This window comes from Contarinia nasturtii, unplaced genomic scaffold, assembly GCF_009176525.2.
Source record: "Contarinia nasturtii isolate CC-2019 unplaced genomic scaffold, AAFC_CNas_1.1 Cnas_scaffold_533, whole genome shotgun sequence".
In the NCBI taxonomy this organism is placed as follows: domain Eukaryota; kingdom Metazoa; phylum Arthropoda; class Insecta; order Diptera; family Cecidomyiidae; genus Contarinia; species Contarinia nasturtii.
Window position 1 is genome coordinate 4,451,160 of NW_022197885.1, and position 17,988 is coordinate 4,469,147.

Genomic DNA, 17,988 nt, shown 5'->3' on the forward strand with positions numbered 1-17,988 from the left:
GTGATACATACCACTTTTATTTTCAATATCTTTCAAGTATCAGATTTATTTTAAACGCGAGTTAGTATCTCATTTATTTTAATTCATCGTCTTGTATCAGTATTTTTTTAAAGAATGTATGGAGGTCATGATTATTCTTACCCATTCATATAGTATTAAGTATAATGAAATGAACACAAATGAACTTTTAAAATATAGTCTAGACTTTTATTATCAATTTGACTGTAGCAAACAAAACTGACTGCAATTTGACTGTAGCTCTAGTATATCTAAAATCAGTCAAAAATGAAAAACATACAGTTGCGCATGTATTGTTGTTAAGGCGTATACATGTGATGTTTGTGTGTATTTATTAACTTATAGAGAGGAATCATGAATCATGAATACTTTGATTTCTACGATTCCAAATATAAAAACTATGATTCCTTTGAATTCACTGTGAAAGAATCGTAATGCACACGATTTACTTTTCTCCGGTAATTATCAGGTAATTTGCTGCGTTGCGTGCAGATAAAATCGTTAATCACAATGAACAAAATGAAAAAAAAAAAAAAACAAATAATGAACGTGGCTTGTTTTGGTAAACGTAGATTTGATAAAAATATAGCAGATAATATTCAAAAAATAAAATAAAAAAATAAAAAATAAAACACATAATGCAGAATTTTTAAAATTGTAAATAATTTATTTTTTTACATAAATTTTTTAAAACAAAAACATTGTTTTTAATCGCAAATGTAAGTTTTTATAAGTTTTTTTATTATTTTCATTTATATTTATGAATTTTTTGTGATTTTAAAATTATATTCAGTGTTTTTGATGTCATTAAATTTTTTTTCACTAATTTCAGACTTAAATCATTTTTAACGATTCGCATTCCACGATATGAGATACGTTATATATTTGAGCCGTCAGCGTTTTAGTTTTTCACATTACCGAAAACAATTTTATTGCCACTCGTACCGAGAATATGGAATGACGCAATATCTTTCACAAGAAAGTACGCATCGGAATATGTTGTTAGTAACTAATAAATATACATTTTTTTGTTTATAATCAAATCACTTCAACGTGAAAAATCTTTTGCAAGTACTTCTGCTATTAAATTAAAGATTATTTCGATGCTTAGGTTTGATCATATTTTTTGGCCTCGAACTTTATGCCGCTTGAAAGGCTTGAAAAAGCGAACAAGTATTATTTTGAGCTTGCTTAATAAAATACGCAACTACCACCGTGCGGAAAGGTTCGTCTTACTCCCGTTCATCTTTGTGTTTCAGACTATACGAATTTTACATGCTATAACATTAGAATAACATGTAAATTTCGTATAGTCTGAACACCCTAACAAATTGAAAGAAATGCTGTGTTGCTAGCTCGGAGAATTTAAACGGAGGTTATCCGAGCTTACACCCTGATGTGCTTGTTCCTTGTATTGGGTATATGACCTTATAAAATGGGTTTTTTTCTTCAAAAGTGTAGGGTATTTTAGACATGTGTAGATATTATCTACTATAGTAGATATATATATCAACAATTCAACGATTCATCACGTATTATTCAGGCTACATAATGCATCATTTAGACAAAAAAGTGATAAAAAATATTGTTGATTGTTATTTATTCAGTTTTTATCAAAAAAATTGTGCTGCTATTTATTAATAAACATGAGCGTGCATATATTCATCGTCCTCTGGTATGTGCGTAACTTTTAGTTAGTTTTCTTCATACTTGCAAGACTCTGTAAAGCTTGATTGCCACTGAAATTACGGGGGAAAATACATAAATAGATTGATTTTATGTACTTAATGATTGAATTTTCATACCGTTGTTGCAGTGAACTCTTTACGCCCTTTCCCGTTGAAACATCTTTTGCGAGGCCAACACTACTCGACACTAGGCCGCATATAGTTTTCATGAGATTCGAGGCGCTAGTTAATCAAAACAATGTATACAAGATTATTTCCTTCAATGTTACAAATGAAATATTTAGTAAATTTACAAACCTAGTCAAACCAGATTTAGCGGCAAATTTGGTTGCTTCAGCTACATTCTCTGTTTCTTTGTATTTTTGTAAACCATCAGCGGTACTAATAAAAAAATTGTTCTCGTTAATGCAGTATTGATTCTTAATCTTGTCAAACGGACAAATTTTATTCTTAAATATTCAACCCCAAATGAGGGACTAACAAAACTAAACGGACACCGAGAAAATATAGAAATGTGCATTTTGCAATTGTCCGTTTATACATTAGTAAATTACGTTGTAAATCAATTGTATACATGCTAATGGAATACTTACGCAACGGCAACTGTGGCAGCAGCCCATCCAGTCTTGAAAAACATTTATTTAGAGAATATTATTTTAATAAGTCTTCATTTGTAAGATTCGCAAAAAATTGTTACCATTGGTCCCACCGTCCATGTGATTGCGACATTACCACCGGTTATCAATGCTGATGCAACCTAAATGAAAAGGAGATAAAGATAAATCAAATGTTCCAATTTATATTCCTCATCAGTACCTTTCCCTTTGGATTCGTCTTAAGTTCTTCTTTAAAATAGTTAATTACTTCCTTGGTCCTAAAAATAAAGAGAATATTAAAAGAAGATTCCTTTATTGTATGCAGTTGGCCTACCGTTGAGCAAGGACTGCTTTTGCATTGCCGCTATTTTGAATTTCTTTAACAACATCAACGCTGGATCTGGCCGCAGTTCCAAAATATTTGAATAATTCTGAAGTCCTGATAAATTGAATAAAGGTTTAGAAATACCGAAGGATTTTTTTAAAATGCAAATAAAAACCTTGCTAAAGCTTGCTCGCCAGCTTCAGTTGTTGCAAGAGTTATGTCCTTTGTTTGTCGATACTTTTTCAGACCGTCGACGGCACTAAATGATAAAATAAAAAAAATTCTCTAATCGATCGATCAAATATGAGTAAAAAATTTGAATTTAATTTACGCTTGTCCGACACCGACACAGGCTAGTGCCGATACTGGTCCGCAAACTACTTTTCCAAGTAATGTAGTTACAGTTACTAATGCTGGATTCATTGAATCTTCGCTGGCCGGCTTTGTTGCCCAAGTGCTTAACACACCACAGGAAAATAATGCGAAAATTAAAAAGTAATTCATCGTTCCCACTATAAGATTCAACTGAAGCAAATAGAATATCGACTACCTTTTATATCCACGTTTAAGGTATAACGTTCAAATTTATTTATTACAGTCTATTTTATCCAATTTTCTATCGTTTTTACGTAAGTAATAAATTCCGTATTTTTGAAAAACATTTTAAAACCATATTTCGATTGTTTTTTAGTAGTAATTGTAAAATATAGAACAAAACTGGAAATTTTGTAGAAATTACTGTTGTAATAACAATGATAAAGAAATTTTTTTTCATTTCTATGTCATATTGGCATAATTCACGGCTAAAAAAGTTTCAAAAAGTACATACGTTCTTTCCGTACTCGTTGACTAATTTTTGCATTCATTTTTCCCCATCGTATTTACATGTTGTTTCGTAATAGCTTGAATTGAAAGTAAGTCGTACTGACAATTGATTATGTGGAAATAAGAAGTAGCGAAAGAAATAGAGCCTATGTAACCAGTAAAGATTCATCGTTTTTAAGTCGTAGTTTTTTTCAAGGAATATGTTTTATAGTTGGTGAATGGTAGTAATATAGTAACAAGAACCTCACGCTTTTTTTTAACTTGAGACCTTTTCCATGGCTTTTGAATGTGCGGAAATGATGTAAACGGATACTTTCGAACTTTGCTTTGAAATTCAAAAAAAATCGGTTTTTGAATCAGGGCCGGTATTCTAATGCCACTTTCCGATCAATTTGTTCGGAATTATTCCGAAAAACATATTTCTATGAATGAATATTGTTTTGAATAATATTGTAGCACATAACGAGAATAATAGTCGTTATTCATAAGACAAAAACAAATAAACAATATTCCACTTATTTTGTTCGGAATTATTCCGACACCTCTTTCAACAGTGGAATTATTCCGACAATATATTGAGCGGACTATTCATTTGAAACTTATATTTTTTTGTCTTTTCAACGTTTGGCGTCAAATATGTACACCAAAAGTACCAAAATATAACTTTAATAGAGCTCTACATTTGTCGCCAAGCATTGAAAATATAAAAAAAATTGTTACACACTCAAAATATTAGCTACAGTCAGGCGCTGAATCGGACTGAAAACAATAGAAGTGGTTGTTATAGTGATTGTAGTAATGTGAGTGTTAATATAATTATAACAATAATTTTTATTGTTTTCACTGAGCTGAGTTGTTTATATAAACAAATGATTCCGAACGATTTTTGTGGATTGTTCTAGAATACCGGCCCTGAATACATAAACAAATCTATGTAAAAACGTCTTGTTTCGCTTTGATTTGCAACCATTTAATATGCGTTTTTTATTGTAGAGAAATCATATTTTATTTGAAATTTTGCTATCAATTCGAATAAAAGATACGTATACAAGATTCGAATATATGTACGTATAATGATTTATTATTTTTATTGTGTAACTTGAGTAAGTAATAGAAGTAAAATAACAAAAAATATCGTCTAAAATTTTATTTTTCCTTTTTTCATTAAAAGGAACATTCAATCAAATTGACAAAAATATCATTTAAGTCAATGTAAACATAATCTTAAGAGGTCAAAGTGTCAAATAACAATTATTTTAAGTAATAATAAAAATATATAAATAACCATCTTGTAGCAGTACAGACAACATCCAGTGTGTATAGAAAGTACTATCACATACTGATACACAGTATATAAATAATAATAATAGTACATGCAAATATTTGCAAAGTATTTTCAAAAAGAGATATTTAGTCATTGTTGCCTGTTATTAAGTTCAAATATTATTAATAGAATACTGATATTATGATGATGATGATTTCAATACTATTTTTGTTTATTGTTCTCAAACATTATAAATCGACTGGTTTTAATTAATTGTTTGGCGTCGGTAGGATTATCAACTGATATTTGAATGTTTCATAAACACCTTAATGATTCCACAAATTCATTATGTCTTCCATGTCTCAAATGAATAATTATGAAAATAATTGGATTATTATCACGACTAGCGACATGTCGTGATACTATTGATATTGCGCTATTGATAGTGTGCTATTGATACATTTCAATTGTAAGACAACAACAATTTATTTCATAAATATTTTTCCTCAAATATAGAGTTCTATTTTAGTATGATTAAATGACGTTGAGGATGAAATCGTGTTGTCACAAAATTGACCAAAGTACTAATAGCCATTCATATCGTATCAATAGTATCGCTTTTTGGTGTATTGTTGTTGTTTTTTATTGACTTTTATTGTAGCATCTAGTGTAGCACTTATCTCATTTAAATTGTATTAATTCTTATCGGATTTAATGTCTTTTTTCCATACATACATTCCGGAAAAATGCGATTAGCTTCTATGAATATTCGTTCAAAATACACCAGTCGATCAGAAACAATAGTACCGTCTATACATCTGTGACACCATGTCGTTTGAAAAGCAAAGTTTTTTGGTCGTCGGTGGAGCAAAAAGGGGTAGTATTGGTCTTGAATTAATCAAGAAACTCTTTTCCATTGGTGTTGAGGTAAAAAAAACAGTTTTAATGATATTTTATAAACAACTTTATATATAGATATATTTAATTCGTTACAGAAAGTGGCCATATTTGATATTTGTGATGCTAGTGACGTGATTACTGAATTGAAAACATTGTTTCCAACTAAGGCTATTCTATTTTTAAAAGTAGATGTACGTAATAAAGTAGAAATTGAAAATGCATACAAACAAGTTGTCAACGCGTTCGGCTATGTTGATGTATTGGCCAACTTTGCGGGGATTCTTGATGAATCAAAACCACAAGATGTGATTGAAATTAATTTGGTATGTATTTTTTCAAACATGTATTTCAAACAAGATTGTTCGAGAATGAATTTGAGACTTCTTCCGAGATATTTCACTAGACCACCGCCATACAACAGGTCTTAATAAAATCTTAAAATAATTTTCTTAATATTTTGGTTACAGCTTGGTGTAATCTATGCAACTTTGGTTGGAATCGATCAGATGAGCATTGAAAAAGGTGGTCGCGGTGGGACAATTGTGAATATGGCTTCGATCTGTGGATTGGATGAGTTCTTCTGGGCTCCGTCGTATTGCGCTAGCAAACACGGAGTCGTTGCTTTTACTAAATCACTTGCTGAAAAGGAGCTGTCTGCTGAACTTGGTATAAAATTCATTGTAATATGCCCAGGCTTTACTGCTACTTCTTTATTAGCTGAAGTTCAACCAAGATTATATGGAAAAAATGTCGAAACGGAAATGCCAAAAATTATGGAGAAATATGGCATACAAACGTATGTACACAATTTTTGCTAAAACATTTCATTAAACGGTTAATTTGTGTTTTAAATGCTTTAATGTTATTTATCGTATGAATTGCAGAGTGGATCAATGCGTCAATAGCTTAGTCGAAGTATTGAAAAAAGCCGAAAATGGATCAACATGGATTTTAAGCAATGGAGACAATAAACTCGTTGACTTTCAATTCTACTATAAGGAAAAATAAATTAATATGCAAAATCAAAGCATCAAATCGCAATCACTTGTTGACAGCTACTTTTGATTCTGTATAAGTGTATATAGCTCAAACTAATACAAACAACCGTAATCATGCTGACATATATATTAGCTAAGAGCAGTGCCTACCAGGCACTACACTCTTTGCAAAGGACGATTTCATGCTCTGTTTAATTTTTTTTTATCAAAACGACAAACATATCTCTAAAAAAAAGTTCTAAAATTATGTGTAAAGGTGAAGTGAATTTAACGTTAACAATTATTTCATTTCAATAAAATGTATAGTTCAATAACATCGTGCAGTGGTGTTTCGATTTAATATTTAACAAATAGAAATGTCACATTCAAGTAACCAACCACTACACGCGTTGGCTCCGTTTTTAAAAACACTTTTTAACTTTGATATTCGCGAAGTATCATGAAGAAGGAATATCCCCTGTTTGCCACCTGAAATCATCGAAATCAATATCAAATTTACATTCTGATAACTTTTGCTTCAAATTTTTATATAAAATTACCGTTTTAAAATTTTCGTGTGTGCATAAAATGTTTCCAAAACCTTTGAGTATAACTGGTCGTTGGGTATTGATCAAAAGGATTGGCAACATGCGTTGAATGTCACGAGGAAATAAATGCCAGTCGCAATGATAAATATGATCATTCAAATCTGTAAATTCGCTGGTAATATTCTCACCGAAGTAACAGAATAGAAATATTATGAAGAATGACCAAAACATGATACCAATTTGAACTATGAGTATGAAGAAATTCGTGTCATCCTTTGACTATATTTGAAAATAGAAAATACTTGACTTAGCTATTTGAAATCTTACAATCTTCTTAACTAAAAAAGTACTGATTTAACGGAAACCTTACTAATTCGAATTGAGTCATTAAAAGAGTACTGCAAATAGTTAGGTTGCTCCATAAAAAGTAGACCAGGAAAATGAATTCATAAATTCCCGTAAAATTACGAACCATTCTGAAAATGAGTTAAAACATTTGTTCCCATCATTTTTAATTGAAAAAATATCATAGCAGTTATGACTCAACTCTTTCACAGTGTTGTGAAATTCAACGAATTCAATTAATTTAACCTTGAGCTCTGACCGATTCTCTTCTGCCGTATAAATCGCATTCATAGTATTCACTTCTTGTTTGAGATCTTTAATAAAGGCCAGCAACATGCAGCATGAAGCCACTGCATAGCTTACGACGTTTGCACAAATAATTACAGTGCAGAGGATCAAACAAAAAACTATAATAAAACCGATCAAATAGAAAATCGGATCTTTCCAGTTAAACGGTAACCTATTTATATGAAAATGCAAATAAAATAAAAAGAATCTATTTTATACAATCATAAATCACATATTCATCAAACTTACCACATAAGGAACGGCAAGCGAAAAATATCATTTCCCGAATCAGTTGCGAAATAAAGATAATAGCATATGATGAGAAATGGAACAGAAAAGCCATAAAGTGATAATTTCATAAATGCAAAAACAATGAATTTTGTCCATTTTTCAGCTTTTCCATTTGCCCCCTCATAAATTGCTTTGGATATAGGATTGTCCATTCCTAGAAATTAATCGATTGAATGCAACACGCACTAATATAAATTTGTATCTTACAATTAAAATTGATAATACATACTTTTTATAATTGTGGCTTCGAAGTCATCAATCAACTTAAAAACTTTTAATGATTTTTTGAATATTATTGACAAAAATACAACACATCCTAAGGATGATACATATGAATAAAAACACTCCGAATATTCCTGAAATGTTTTTGCTTCAATCAGAAACCCCATTGATGTCAATATTATTGTTATCACAACCCCAATGAAAATAGCCCAAAAGCGAATATTCATTAAATTTTTTTCGAAAGCTTGTGCCTGATGTAGGCCCAATGCTTCGAGGATTTTTCGCGTTGACTGTAATATTTTCATTTTTTTTCTCAATTTTTACAAAATAAATTTTTCGATTTATAAGATTGTTAAAGGCATAGCTTTTAAACTTGAAAAGATGGCTGTTGAAACTTTATTTTATTTTTGTTTTCCGCGAAGAAATAACACAACACTAAAAATTTGATTTAAATTTAGATTCTTAAAACTCATAGACCGATTCCAGTGAATTAGATGGTCAATTATTAAAGGTATCGTTTTCGTTTTGTGAAGAGAATGCAACTTTCCGACCAATTGCAATGATAGTCAAAAAGCTACTGCAAGCATTTATATGTTCTAATTATATGACATTTATTACTGTACACAGACCAATACTTTTCAAAACATAAAAAATTTAGATATAGTTCCAGGACATGTAAAAATGCACTTATTGCAATCGATTACAACCATTGTCAATGTTTGCTTTTATGGAATTTTTAACCAGATGTTATTTGTAAATTGAAGGTACACGTAGTCTTCAATGTAAGCTAAACATTTTGTCATCGAATTATTGGATTTATTCAAAAGAGACGTATATTATTTCCAAGTTTTCTAATGTATAAACAGCGTGAAAAACGATAGCTGCCACAAGTTTGATGTCAAAATGGTAATCAGTTGCATCGATTTATTATATTTAGGAAATTAGTTGGAACCATTGTTGATTACATTTAATAATTTATGTGTTTATTTCAATATATGGTAAATGTGTATTGTGTATAGAACACATTTTTTCAGTATAACAAATATTTTGATTTTAAAATGTGAGTATGTGAATCGCTATTTGGATTCAAAGTGCAGTAGTAAATTTGTTGGAAAATCCGAAACCTGAACATGGCCGTAAACAAAAACACTGACGCGCCCCAAATGCGTATAAATATCAGACACCGTTGTCCAATACATTTTGTGCTGAATTTCGTAAGAAAATCGTGGAAATTACACCGACCACAAATCGTCAAATGCACAAATGTCAACGATCTCAGCACCAGCTGCTCTTAATCCATCACTGCTTAATGCCGGCATAAATGCCGAGTCGATACGTTCGACCACTTTAAGCGTGGTAAAATTAAGAAAATTAGTTGAATATTTCAGAAAATCACGAGAGCCAATTGCCAATGTACTTAGATCATGGGATCAGTCACGAAATTCTAGTGCATCTAGTTTTTGATAAGATTAAGTAGTTTTTCATATAAATTATATGGCCTTTGGTGTGAAGTTGGCTTCGTTTGTGACGTCATTCTTCGCACTAGATTTACTAGTTTTTCTAGTATTCACTAGCGTTATTCGCCCCATGACTTAGATCATACAGTTTTCAAATCTCAACACGATCGACAACTATTGCAGTGGTTGAATAACTGACCGGAGTATATATTTTGTTCTGGGAACAAATCTATTTTTTAGAGTGAAGTTTTTGAGAGAATTCTTAAATTTTCCAAGTTTTCCGTGAAAACAAAATTGTGACCGCCAATTGACAGCGGAATAGCGAGAATTTTTTTTACGATTTTCTGGTTTACTGAAATAGAAGTGCAGTTAAATGGCATCCGTAAATAAAGTTGTGAAAATTAACATCTGATAACGTTTTGAGGATTTTTAAAATTTCAGTAGTAGTTTTTGTTAAATATCTGCATTTATTTTTCGATTGAGCAAATTTTTTTGAATCAGTGACAAAAATTTACACAAATTTCTTGTCTGAAATACTACACATTCAAGTATTTTCCAATTTTATTTCTTTCCACTTCTAATGCTGTTTAATGCTTGACCTCCACTGTAGAAAAAATATATAAAAACAATGAAATGTCTAAAAAAAACCGTTTAAAATGTTTTATACCGTTGCTTAAGTGCGTGTTTGGTTTCTTTTCCTTCATAAATATCTAAGAAAAATCAAAACTAGATGAATGTCCTTTATAAAGCCAAATAAAAGAGGATTTTACCTTTAGCAAGACCGGCACCTGATGAAACTATACCACAAACCGATTTCATTAAATTTGCAGCACTATTCAAAGGAAAACATTGTTATTTTCTTATCTTAAATGAATCATTTTCAATTGATAAAAATGCACCTATCATAGCCTGACTTCACAGCAACCTGAGTGGCTTGGCTTATATTTCCAGATTCATTGAAGCTTGCCAAACCTTTTCACATTCAAATGACGTATTATTTCTTAAGTAAAATTGAGTAAATACACAAAACATACCATCGGCGGCCCTAATGATGGAAAAAATATTTTTGAAATTAAATAAACCATTTTACCGTGAATACCATTTAAACTCTTACGCGCTGGCCAACACGGCACTTGACCATCCAACCAAAGGTCCAGCGGTCCAAGTTAATGCCACGTTTCCCCCAGTGATCAAAGCTAGGCATTAATAGAAATAGAATAGAATTAAATAATAGATAAAATAGAAGGTAAAATAGGATTACTATACCTTTTGCTACCTAAATCGAAAAAATAAAACGATAAAAAAAAGTCCAACTCGTGAATCGAAACACTTGAATGGCGAATCGCATTTTATTTTCTCATAGTTACCTTTCCATGTGGATCTCTTTTAAATTCCTCCTTAAGGTAGTTAACTGCTGCTTGTGTCCTGAAGATAAGAAAAATATTAAAATCCGTTCAATTTTACGCTCAAAATGTTCATACCGTTGAGCAAGTACAGCTTTTGGATTGCCTCCATTTTGAATTTCTTTCGCAAGATCTGCTCCAATTCCAGCAGCTTTGGTGGCTGATTTAAATAATCCTGAAGCACTAGAATTTTATGAAACAATGCTTATATCCAATGATAGTACACATTGAAATCATCACAAACCTAGCAATACCACGTTCAGCTGCTACTTTTGCAGCAAGTGTTATATCATTTGTTTCTTCATATTTTCTTACACCATCGGCCGTTCTGTCGTATAACGATAAACAAAAGGTTAATAAATTTAATGTTATATGTTATTTCAATAAACATGATTACGCTTTTCCAACTACGTCAGCAGCTAACACACCAATGGGTCCACAAACTTTTCCCAGAATCTATTTCCCAGGTATTTAATTTAATAGAATAAATATAGTTTTTTGATTTTGGATGAATAGAGGTTTCCAAAAAAAATTGTTATTATGAATTATCTACTTCTTTTTTAAAATATTTCTCACATAGGTCGTTGTGGTAGTTTGTGTTGGAGACGGATCGGTTTTGGAATTTGCCAAAATTTGTGAGCATACAACACCCAAAACTATCGCAAAGATTAAGAAGCACTTCATTGTTCTGTAATTCCAAAATTCAACTGAAGAAATGTGAATATTGTTCTCCTTTTATACCAATCTTCAACGAATAAATTTAAATAAACAATTTGTTTTGATCTTAATGTTTTCTCACTACAAATAAATTCCAATTTTTTACTCTCACAATAATATGAAAAACACATTTTTATGACTACATACCATATTTATGGCGTAAATTCAAATCATATGATTACATTAATGACAAAGACATTTGCATACATTTGACTAACAAAAATGTTGTCTATTCATCGGTTTACAAGACCTCGACCAAATTTGTGCATGTCAAATTAAACTTCTGACATTATCAATCTAGAGCAATTTTTTAATGGAGACTATTTAATAATTTCATTGAGACTTAGACTATCAGAAGCTTGATGGCTAACAGAACATAATTTATCAATCTGCCAAACCACAAATGGTTAATTTTTGACTAAAAAACGAAAATTTTGTATGGTTATTCCTTATTTGCGATGCAATTTCTTCAAACTTTCAGAATGTTAATTTTCGTGAAAGAAACAACCTGTAAAAAGTGACACATCAGTACGATATCATACAGGCACTTGGATACTGTTGTCAACGGACACGAACAGTCCGAGTTCCTCCGGATTCGTTCGATTTTACTTTGAACTTCGGACACCGTTTGCTAAGATCGGAACGAACTTGTACGGACAGAGTGATGAACCCGGACTTTCTTGTTCGAGTTTCAAAATTTTCCAACAATTGACTTTATACATAACGACTACAATCATGGCCGTCCTTTACTAGTCAGAGTAATAAATCAAAATATCTCAGATTCGGGACGGTAACAAATGGGAAACTCTGAATGTGGACATTTAATATACTAAAGTTCAAAAGAATAAAATCCAAACGAATTCAAATCAATTTTGGCAAATAAAATAAATTAAATTAATGAGTAGTTTTCATGTGTATTTATTTATTTCAAACCAGAAAAAAGCTTCTTTAATGGTGAGGTAGACAACATATTTTTTTTTGAAAAGATTCATATTTAAATGAGAATCTTATTCGCTATTTTGTCTTTGGTTTAATATTTCTGTTTGAAGGACCGGCTTGGCTAGGTGTGGGTGGTGGATTTCTCGCTGTTGTTGATTTTTTCTTAGTACCCATTGGATCAATAATACTTTCCAAAGCTTGATGTCCGCTAAACATAAACAACAGTTATATTCAGAGAGATTATTTAATAATGAATATAAGGTTCATACCGTTTTTTAACCGCTTCTTTTGGATCTACATGATCTACAGCTAGATCTTTAACTAATTCAGAGCCAGAGGTTACGAGACCAGCTGCAGCATAGATGAAACTTGCGGCACTGATGACCATTAAATTGAAATTAGTATGGTGAACAAATCGTTTCAGTTAATTGTTAAATCAAACTTTTGACGTTGACCAAAGCAAATTATTAACAAACCTATTGAAGCCTGTCTGAGCTGCTAAGTTTGCTGCAGCTGCTATATCCTTTGTCTCGTGGTATTTTTGGATGCCATCTGCAGCACTTTAGTTGTATGACACATATAAATTTGTATAAATTAATTTGTTCATGCATTGTAAGTTATCATTGAAATTCTTACGCTTTAGCTAGAGCGGCAGTAATATATCCGCTGAATGGTCCAAAAAACCATGTCTTTAGATTATAAATATTAAAAAAATTAACTTAAAAAAATATGACAATTTACAAATAAATTGAACAAATGACAAACCATTGCGACATTTCCGCCGGTTACCATTGCGTTGGCAACTTTTCCCTTTGGATTTGAAGTGAATTCATATTTTAGATATTCTCCTGCTTCAGTTATTAGTTTAGTTCTAGATGAAAAAAAGAATACAGTCAAAATGATTTTTTTCGTAATTTCGAACATTCGTTTATACCGTTCAACAACAGCTTGTTTAACATCTTTCCCAACTGTGTTGTGAGAGAGAGAGAGAGAGAGAGAGAGAGAGAGTGAGTATAATTTTGAGCAAAGGTAAGAGCTACTGACCATAAATATCTTTGGCAATGCCACAGCCTGCAGCAGCCACATCAATGCACGCATTTGAAGCGCACGTCAAAAAATCCGCAGCGCTGAATAAAAAGAAATGATTATAAATTTAACAAGTATTTTGTCGCTTATTTTGCGTGAGTTTTAATGTCAATAGCTCATTAAAATACGTTGCTATTATATGAACAATTGTTAGCTGAGCCTGAATATTTTGAAACGTTTTGGAAATTTCCATTAGAAATATTGGAATTCGATGGAGTCAAATGAAAAATCGCTTATGTGTTGTGTGAATTATAATTATTGAACTGTGAAAATATATTGTACGAATGTTGCTGACATTAAAAGCGTAATGGAATTTTTTTTTAAACAAAGACATGTATCAATTTGCAAACATGTAAAATATATTTTCGATTGAAAATTTCGATGAAGATAATTTTGTGTGTAATGTGTTTTACTGCACTTCTCATTAAGTTACATACCCTTGAAAACCGGAATTAGCTGCGACCTTGAGAGCGAGGGCTACGTCTTTTGTTTCTTGATATTTTGTAACACCTTCAGAAGCTCTTAATAAGTAAATAAATTATTTCAAATTATTACAATCGTTAATTAGATTGGTTAGTTTCAAAGTATTTATTGGTTTTTAAAATCAAAATAATTGTCTGCTTACGCTTTTGAGACTCCAAGTAGTACTAGGGAGTTCACTGTTAAGAAGAAAATTGATTTAAGAACATTGGCATTCTTAGTTTTTTTTATTGGTAATTTTTTTTCTTTTTTTTTGCTTTACCTGGTGAGCAGCTTTTTTGCAATATATAACTTGCTCCTGTGACTAATGCGGGTGGTGGAGGCTCCTGAGCGGGCGGTGGTGGTGCTGTTACACACGATACAACACAGCAAACGATCACAAAAACTGAAAAGCACTTCATTATTCCGGCTATAAAATTCAACTGAGGATCATTGATTATCCACTTCCTTTTATATCTCTTTTAAATCGATAGACTCTCGCCTGTTTCCACCATTCATTCTATTTTATTTAGCTAAATACACCTTTAAATAAATTCCAATTTTTCATAAATAATTTTGCTAATAATACATTCCAATTTATTTGACGCAATACTGTTGCTGTCCTAAACGAATATGTTTGCTAAGCCTTGTATTTGAATTTCGCGATACTCACAACCTAGCTCACAACTGTTGTCAATTGTGACGCATAGTCTAGTTGGGGGATAAGATTGGCTTGTATAAGCTCTTCAAATTAGTTCTTATTTAACTTCTAAGTTTACTTAATTTAACGTTTGAATTTTGCTATTCGTGGGAATTTTTAAATTATTCACCAACCCCTAGGTAAAAAACTTTCGATGTGACACATACGAATTCTTTGTGTTATAATTGTAACGAAGAATATTTTTTTATACGAGTTGTTTTATATGGAAACAAATTTTCAATTCGTGAATGGCTTAAACTTGAAGTAATTGCGAGTTACTTTTCTATTGATATTTATTATATACTGTTTTAGAGCTCTTTGAAGTCTCTTTGAAGTTGAACAAACTTTAAAAATGCCACGTTAGATTTAACTAGATTTCGAGTCATCTGTACTGAGAATTTCTATCGATTTCAACTTATAAATATTTACGTTTCAAACTTAATTTCTGTCATTATATTTAAGAATTTGGATTTCTAGCGACTTTGAAATCGATTAAAACTCAGACAAAATTTACTCATCAGTTGGAATCATTTTTTTTACATAATCATTTAGTAGACTTAAAAACTCTTTTTTTGTCGAAGATAATAACATTTTCATTTTTCTTACGATGTCAATAAGCCAAGTCAAGTTAATGAGAAAAATTAAACGACTTTGGTTTGATTCATTATTTATTGAGTTTTCATTAAAAAATAAATCAACTAAACTTTGATACTTCAATCCCTAATATAGATGGTCATGAATCATGAAGATCATTCAAGATCAATCTTTCTGATTCGTGCAACTTGCCATCTTATTTTTTCTGAAAATTTTTCAAAGCTTGATCAGCTCTAAATATAAGAAAATAAGATACAACATTTATTTGAATTATAGTTAATAGCAAATGTGAATAATTGTGTTACATAACATACCGTTGTGTAATTGCACTTTTAGCGTCTTTTCCATTCACAATGTCTTTTACCATTCCTGTGCCACCAGTGACTAAAGTTTTCACAGTAGTTATGAGATACAAGGCACTAAAAAAATCAAGACAGTTGATTGGATTTGATAAGCTTTTAAATATTTTATCAAATGGCGTTAAATAAGATGAGGTTGCATATACAAACCTTTCACGACCCGAAGCAGCTGCAACCTAAGTTATATTTAAAATTAAGAAGAAACTAACTTTACTAATCATATGCATTGTTTGTATGAGGAATTGAATTCATAATGGAATTTTTCTTGTTCGTTATTTTGTGAACAAACGATGTAAAACAATTTCTTAAATACTTAACAAACCTTAAGTGCTCCAAATACGTCTTTCGTTTCTTTGTAATGTTGGGCTCCCTCTGAGGCAGCTTTAGCTCCAGCCGCAGCAACCCAAGCAGGAATCGGTCCTATAGTCCAGCTACATCGAAAATGAATTTTTATTGTAAACATTTGAAATGTCTTAATTGAATGATAATATATACGTTAAAAACACGTTCGATCCAGCTATAAGTGATTTGGCCACCTGATAAATATTTTACAAAAAGAAGAATCGAATTTTATTCATTAATAATATCAAAGCGCAATCGATCGTACCTTGCCATTCGGATCTTTTTCAATTTCAGATTTAAGGTATTTAGCAGTATTTTGAGTCCTTAAAGAAAGAAAAAAATCTCATAACGAATACCCTTGATATAATAGGATATACATACTGTTCAATAAATGATGATTTAACATCTTTTCCTTTGTGAACATCATTAATAATACTAGCTGTTGTTCCGACCCATTTCGAAGCCGTATTCATAAAATCCTTAGCACTTTCGTTGATGAAAAAAATGGTATAAAAATTAAAAATGTTGTGTGAACATGATTTCACAGTTGAATTACAAACCTAGTCAGACCATGCCATCCGGCGTCTATAACAAAAAAAGAACGTTTTAAGTATACAACTTTTTGTAGTTTTTTTAATCGTAGTACCATATACTGCTTGATTTATATTATGTGTTCTTTGATATGTTTTGAGTCCATCATTTGCGCTAGATAATCCAGCAATAAACAATTATGAATTAGTTCAAAAATTTACAACGATTTTTTTCGTTATTTTTTATTTTAAATAGAACATTTAATTTACGCTTGAATAACGCCGGCTGAAACCAATGCTCCAGTTGCGCCAAACATTTTCCCCAATAGGTAGGTAGAACCCGTAGTTATTGTCGGATTTAGTTCATTGTCATCTCCTTTCTTTGGCGCTTCTGCCTTTTTTACAGGTGCTCCCTTCTTTGGCGGTGCAGCCCAGGTGGCGTTTGACAAAAGGCAGCACACTAATGTGAAAATTAAAAGGCACTTCATTGTTCTTCTTATCAAATGAAACAGATGAAAGTTGAAAATCGCCACCATTTTATATCCATCTTTCTAGATTATTTAAATAATTTATTCCTTTTTTCATTTTGTTAACCCATTTTTTTACTCGATTGCGTAAATTTAAATTATCAGCATTTAAAATTATTATTGCAGCAATGCGCTAGGCAACACACCAGTTTGCATACGGAATTTTGCATGGGATTCAGTTGAATTTAAGACCTTGTAATAAGTTGATGAATTTGAGACTTTGAATTCAATTGACTATGAATTTGGTCACATCAAACCGATTGCATTGTTAATTTAATTAAACTTAATCCGATTCCGGCGAAATTTTGTACTACACCCAAAGAGTTAGCAAGCGGGAAATTGAGATTAGACCTTAATTCACCAGCATTAGCGCTACATAATTCAATAAATAAAAATATACGAATTAAAGTTTCAAATTTTCACAAAAAATAAAACTTACGCTTTTATAATGCCAGCCGAAATTAATGTACCAGGTGCGCCAAAAATGTTTCCCATAGGTAGGTAAAGCCCGTAGTTAATGTAGGATTTGGTTCATCATCATCTCCTTTCTTTGGCACGTCTGCCTTTTTTTCGGGTGCTCCCTTATTT

General features: G+C 31.3%; 6 protein-coding genes across 6 annotated transcripts; 1 reads left to right on the plus strand and 5 right to left on the minus strand.

The window, feature by feature from the left end:
* Window positions 1–1,601: 1,601 nt before the first annotated feature.
* Window positions 1,602–3,168, minus strand: LOC116339816. Its single transcript, XM_031765875.1, has 9 exons — window positions 2,959–3,168; window positions 2,803–2,886; window positions 2,637–2,741; window positions 2,523–2,580; window positions 2,404–2,463; window positions 2,300–2,331; window positions 2,004–2,087; window positions 1,824–1,928; window positions 1,602–1,757 (listed from the first exon to the last, which is right to left on the minus strand). Exons 1-9 carry the CDS (start codon window positions 3,129–3,131, stop codon window positions 1,709–1,711), a joined length of 750 nt encoding a protein of 249 aa, XP_031621735.1. The 5' UTR covers window positions 3,132–3,168; the 3' UTR covers window positions 1,602–1,708.
* Window positions 3,169–5,480: 2,312 nt separating this feature from the next.
* Window positions 5,481–6,932, plus strand: LOC116339579 (alcohol dehydrogenase 1-like). The gene is made up of 4 exons (XM_031765539.1): window positions 5,481–5,643; window positions 5,712–5,939; window positions 6,084–6,412; window positions 6,501–6,932. Exons 1-4 carry the CDS (start codon window positions 5,545–5,547, stop codon window positions 6,622–6,624), a joined length of 780 nt encoding a protein of 259 aa, XP_031621399.1. The 5' UTR covers window positions 5,481–5,544; the 3' UTR covers window positions 6,625–6,932.
* A 75-nt stretch (window positions 6,933–7,007) lies between these two features.
* On the minus strand, window positions 7,008–7,907 carry LOC116339580 (odorant receptor coreceptor-like). Its single transcript, XM_031765540.1, has 4 exons — window positions 7,689–7,907; window positions 7,512–7,617; window positions 7,154–7,420; window positions 7,008–7,082 (listed from the first exon to the last, which is right to left on the minus strand). Exons 1-4 carry the CDS (start codon window positions 7,820–7,822, stop codon window positions 7,029–7,031), a joined length of 561 nt encoding a protein of 186 aa, XP_031621400.1. The 5' UTR covers window positions 7,823–7,907; the 3' UTR covers window positions 7,008–7,028.
* A 2,281-nt stretch (window positions 7,908–10,188) lies between these two features.
* On the minus strand, window positions 10,189–11,851 carry LOC116339645. Its single transcript, XM_031765656.1, has 12 exons — window positions 11,724–11,851; window positions 11,545–11,603; window positions 11,392–11,475; window positions 11,226–11,330; window positions 11,112–11,169; window positions 11,011–11,020; window positions 10,859–10,940; window positions 10,779–10,789; window positions 10,644–10,716; window positions 10,515–10,576; window positions 10,412–10,454; window positions 10,189–10,348 (listed from the first exon to the last, which is right to left on the minus strand). The coding sequence occupies exons 1-12, from the start codon at window positions 11,829–11,831 to the stop codon at window positions 10,306–10,308; spliced, it is 738 nt and encodes a 245-aa protein (XP_031621516.1). The 5' UTR covers window positions 11,832–11,851; the 3' UTR covers window positions 10,189–10,305.
* Window positions 11,852–12,758: 907 nt separating this feature from the next.
* On the minus strand, window positions 12,759–14,832 carry LOC116339842. Its single transcript, XM_031765909.1, has 10 exons — window positions 14,632–14,832; window positions 14,515–14,548; window positions 14,327–14,410; window positions 13,848–13,930; window positions 13,738–13,771; window positions 13,569–13,674; window positions 13,440–13,492; window positions 13,280–13,363; window positions 13,073–13,180; window positions 12,759–13,011 (listed from the first exon to the last, which is right to left on the minus strand). The coding sequence occupies exons 1-10, from the start codon at window positions 14,768–14,770 to the stop codon at window positions 12,879–12,881; spliced, it is 858 nt and encodes a 285-aa protein (XP_031621769.1). The 5' UTR covers window positions 14,771–14,832; the 3' UTR covers window positions 12,759–12,878.
* An 866-nt stretch (window positions 14,833–15,698) lies between these two features.
* Window positions 15,699–17,386, minus strand: LOC116339843. The gene is made up of 10 exons (XM_031765911.1): window positions 17,144–17,386; window positions 16,990–17,048; window positions 16,904–16,928; window positions 16,725–16,829; window positions 16,609–16,666; window positions 16,497–16,537; window positions 16,324–16,432; window positions 16,152–16,177; window positions 15,957–16,061; window positions 15,699–15,875 (listed from the first exon to the last, which is right to left on the minus strand). Exons 1-10 carry the CDS (start codon window positions 17,359–17,361, stop codon window positions 15,839–15,841), a joined length of 783 nt encoding a protein of 260 aa, XP_031621771.1. The 5' UTR covers window positions 17,362–17,386; the 3' UTR covers window positions 15,699–15,838.
* Window positions 17,387–17,988: the final 602 nt, after the last annotated feature.

Excerpts from the sequence above, each read along its gene's own strand:
- LOC116339579 (XM_031765539.1), top strand. The coding sequence starts at position 5,545 with ATGTCGTTTGAAAAGCAAAGTTTTTTGGTCGTCGGTGGAGCAAAAAGG. Across the intron at positions 5,644-5,711 it reads TCTTTTCCATTGGTGTTGAG|AAAGTGGCCATATTTGATAT; the intron begins GTAAAAAAAACA and ends AATTCGTTACAG. Across the intron at positions 6,413-6,500 it reads GAGAAATATGGCATACAAAC|AGTGGATCAATGCGTCAATA; the intron begins GTATGTACACAA and ends TATGAATTGCAG.
- LOC116339816 (XM_031765875.1), bottom strand. The coding sequence starts at position 3,131 with ATGAATTACTTTTTAATTTTCGCATTATTTTCCTGTGGTGTGTTAAGC. Across the intron at positions 2,581-2,636 it reads AAAGCAGTCCTTGCTCAACG|GACCAAGGAAGTAATTAACT; the intron begins GTAGGCCAACTG and ends CTTTATTTTTAG. Across the intron at positions 2,464-2,522 it reads AGACGAATCCAAAGGGAAAG|GTTGCATCAGCATTGATAAC; the intron begins GTACTGATGAGG and ends CTTTTCATTTAG.
- LOC116339580 (XM_031765540.1), bottom strand. The coding sequence starts at position 7,822 with ATGTTGCTGGCCTTTATTAAAGATCTCAAACAAGAAGTGAATACTATG. Across the intron at positions 7,618-7,688 it reads TTTCACAACACTGTGAAAGA|AATGGTTCGTAATTTTACGG; the intron begins GTTGAGTCATAA and ends ACTCATTTTCAG. Across the intron at positions 7,421-7,511 it reads TAATGACTCAATTCGAATTA|TCAAAGGATGACACGAATTT; the intron begins GTAAGGTTTCCG and ends TTTCAAATATAG.
- LOC116339843 (XM_031765911.1), bottom strand. The coding sequence starts at position 17,361 with ATGAAGTGCCTTTTAATTTTCACATTAGTGTGCTGCCTTTTGTCAAAC. Across the intron at positions 16,830-16,903 it reads GGATGGCATGGTCTGACTAG|TGCTAAGGATTTTATGAATA; the intron begins GTTTGTAATTCA and ends CATCAACGAAAG. Across the intron at positions 16,062-16,151 it reads GCTGCTTCGGGTCGTGAAAG|TGCCTTGTATCTCATAACTA; the intron begins GTTTGTATATGC and ends TGATTTTTTTAG.
- LOC116339645 (XM_031765656.1), bottom strand. The coding sequence starts at position 11,831 with ATGAAGTGCTTCTTAATCTTTGCGATAGTTTTGGGTGTTGTATGCTCA. Across the intron at positions 11,476-11,544 it reads GCTGACGTAGTTGGAAAAGC|AACGGCCGATGGTGTAAGAA; the intron begins GTAATCATGTTT and ends GTTATACGACAG. Across the intron at positions 11,331-11,391 it reads GCTGAACGTGGTATTGCTAG|TGCTTCAGGATTATTTAAAT; the intron begins GTTTGTGATGAT and ends ATAAAATTCTAG.
- LOC116339842 (XM_031765909.1), bottom strand. The coding sequence starts at position 14,770 with ATGAAGTGCTTTTCAGTTTTTGTGATCGTTTGCTGTGTTGTATCGTGT. Across the intron at positions 14,549-14,631 it reads GCAAAAAAGCTGCTCACCAG|TGAACTCCCTAGTACTACTT; the intron begins GTAAAGCAAAAA and ends TCTTCTTAACAG. Across the intron at positions 13,772-13,847 it reads CATTGCCAAAGATATTTATG|TTGGGAAAGATGTTAAACAA; the intron begins GTCAGTAGCTCT and ends CTCACAACACAG.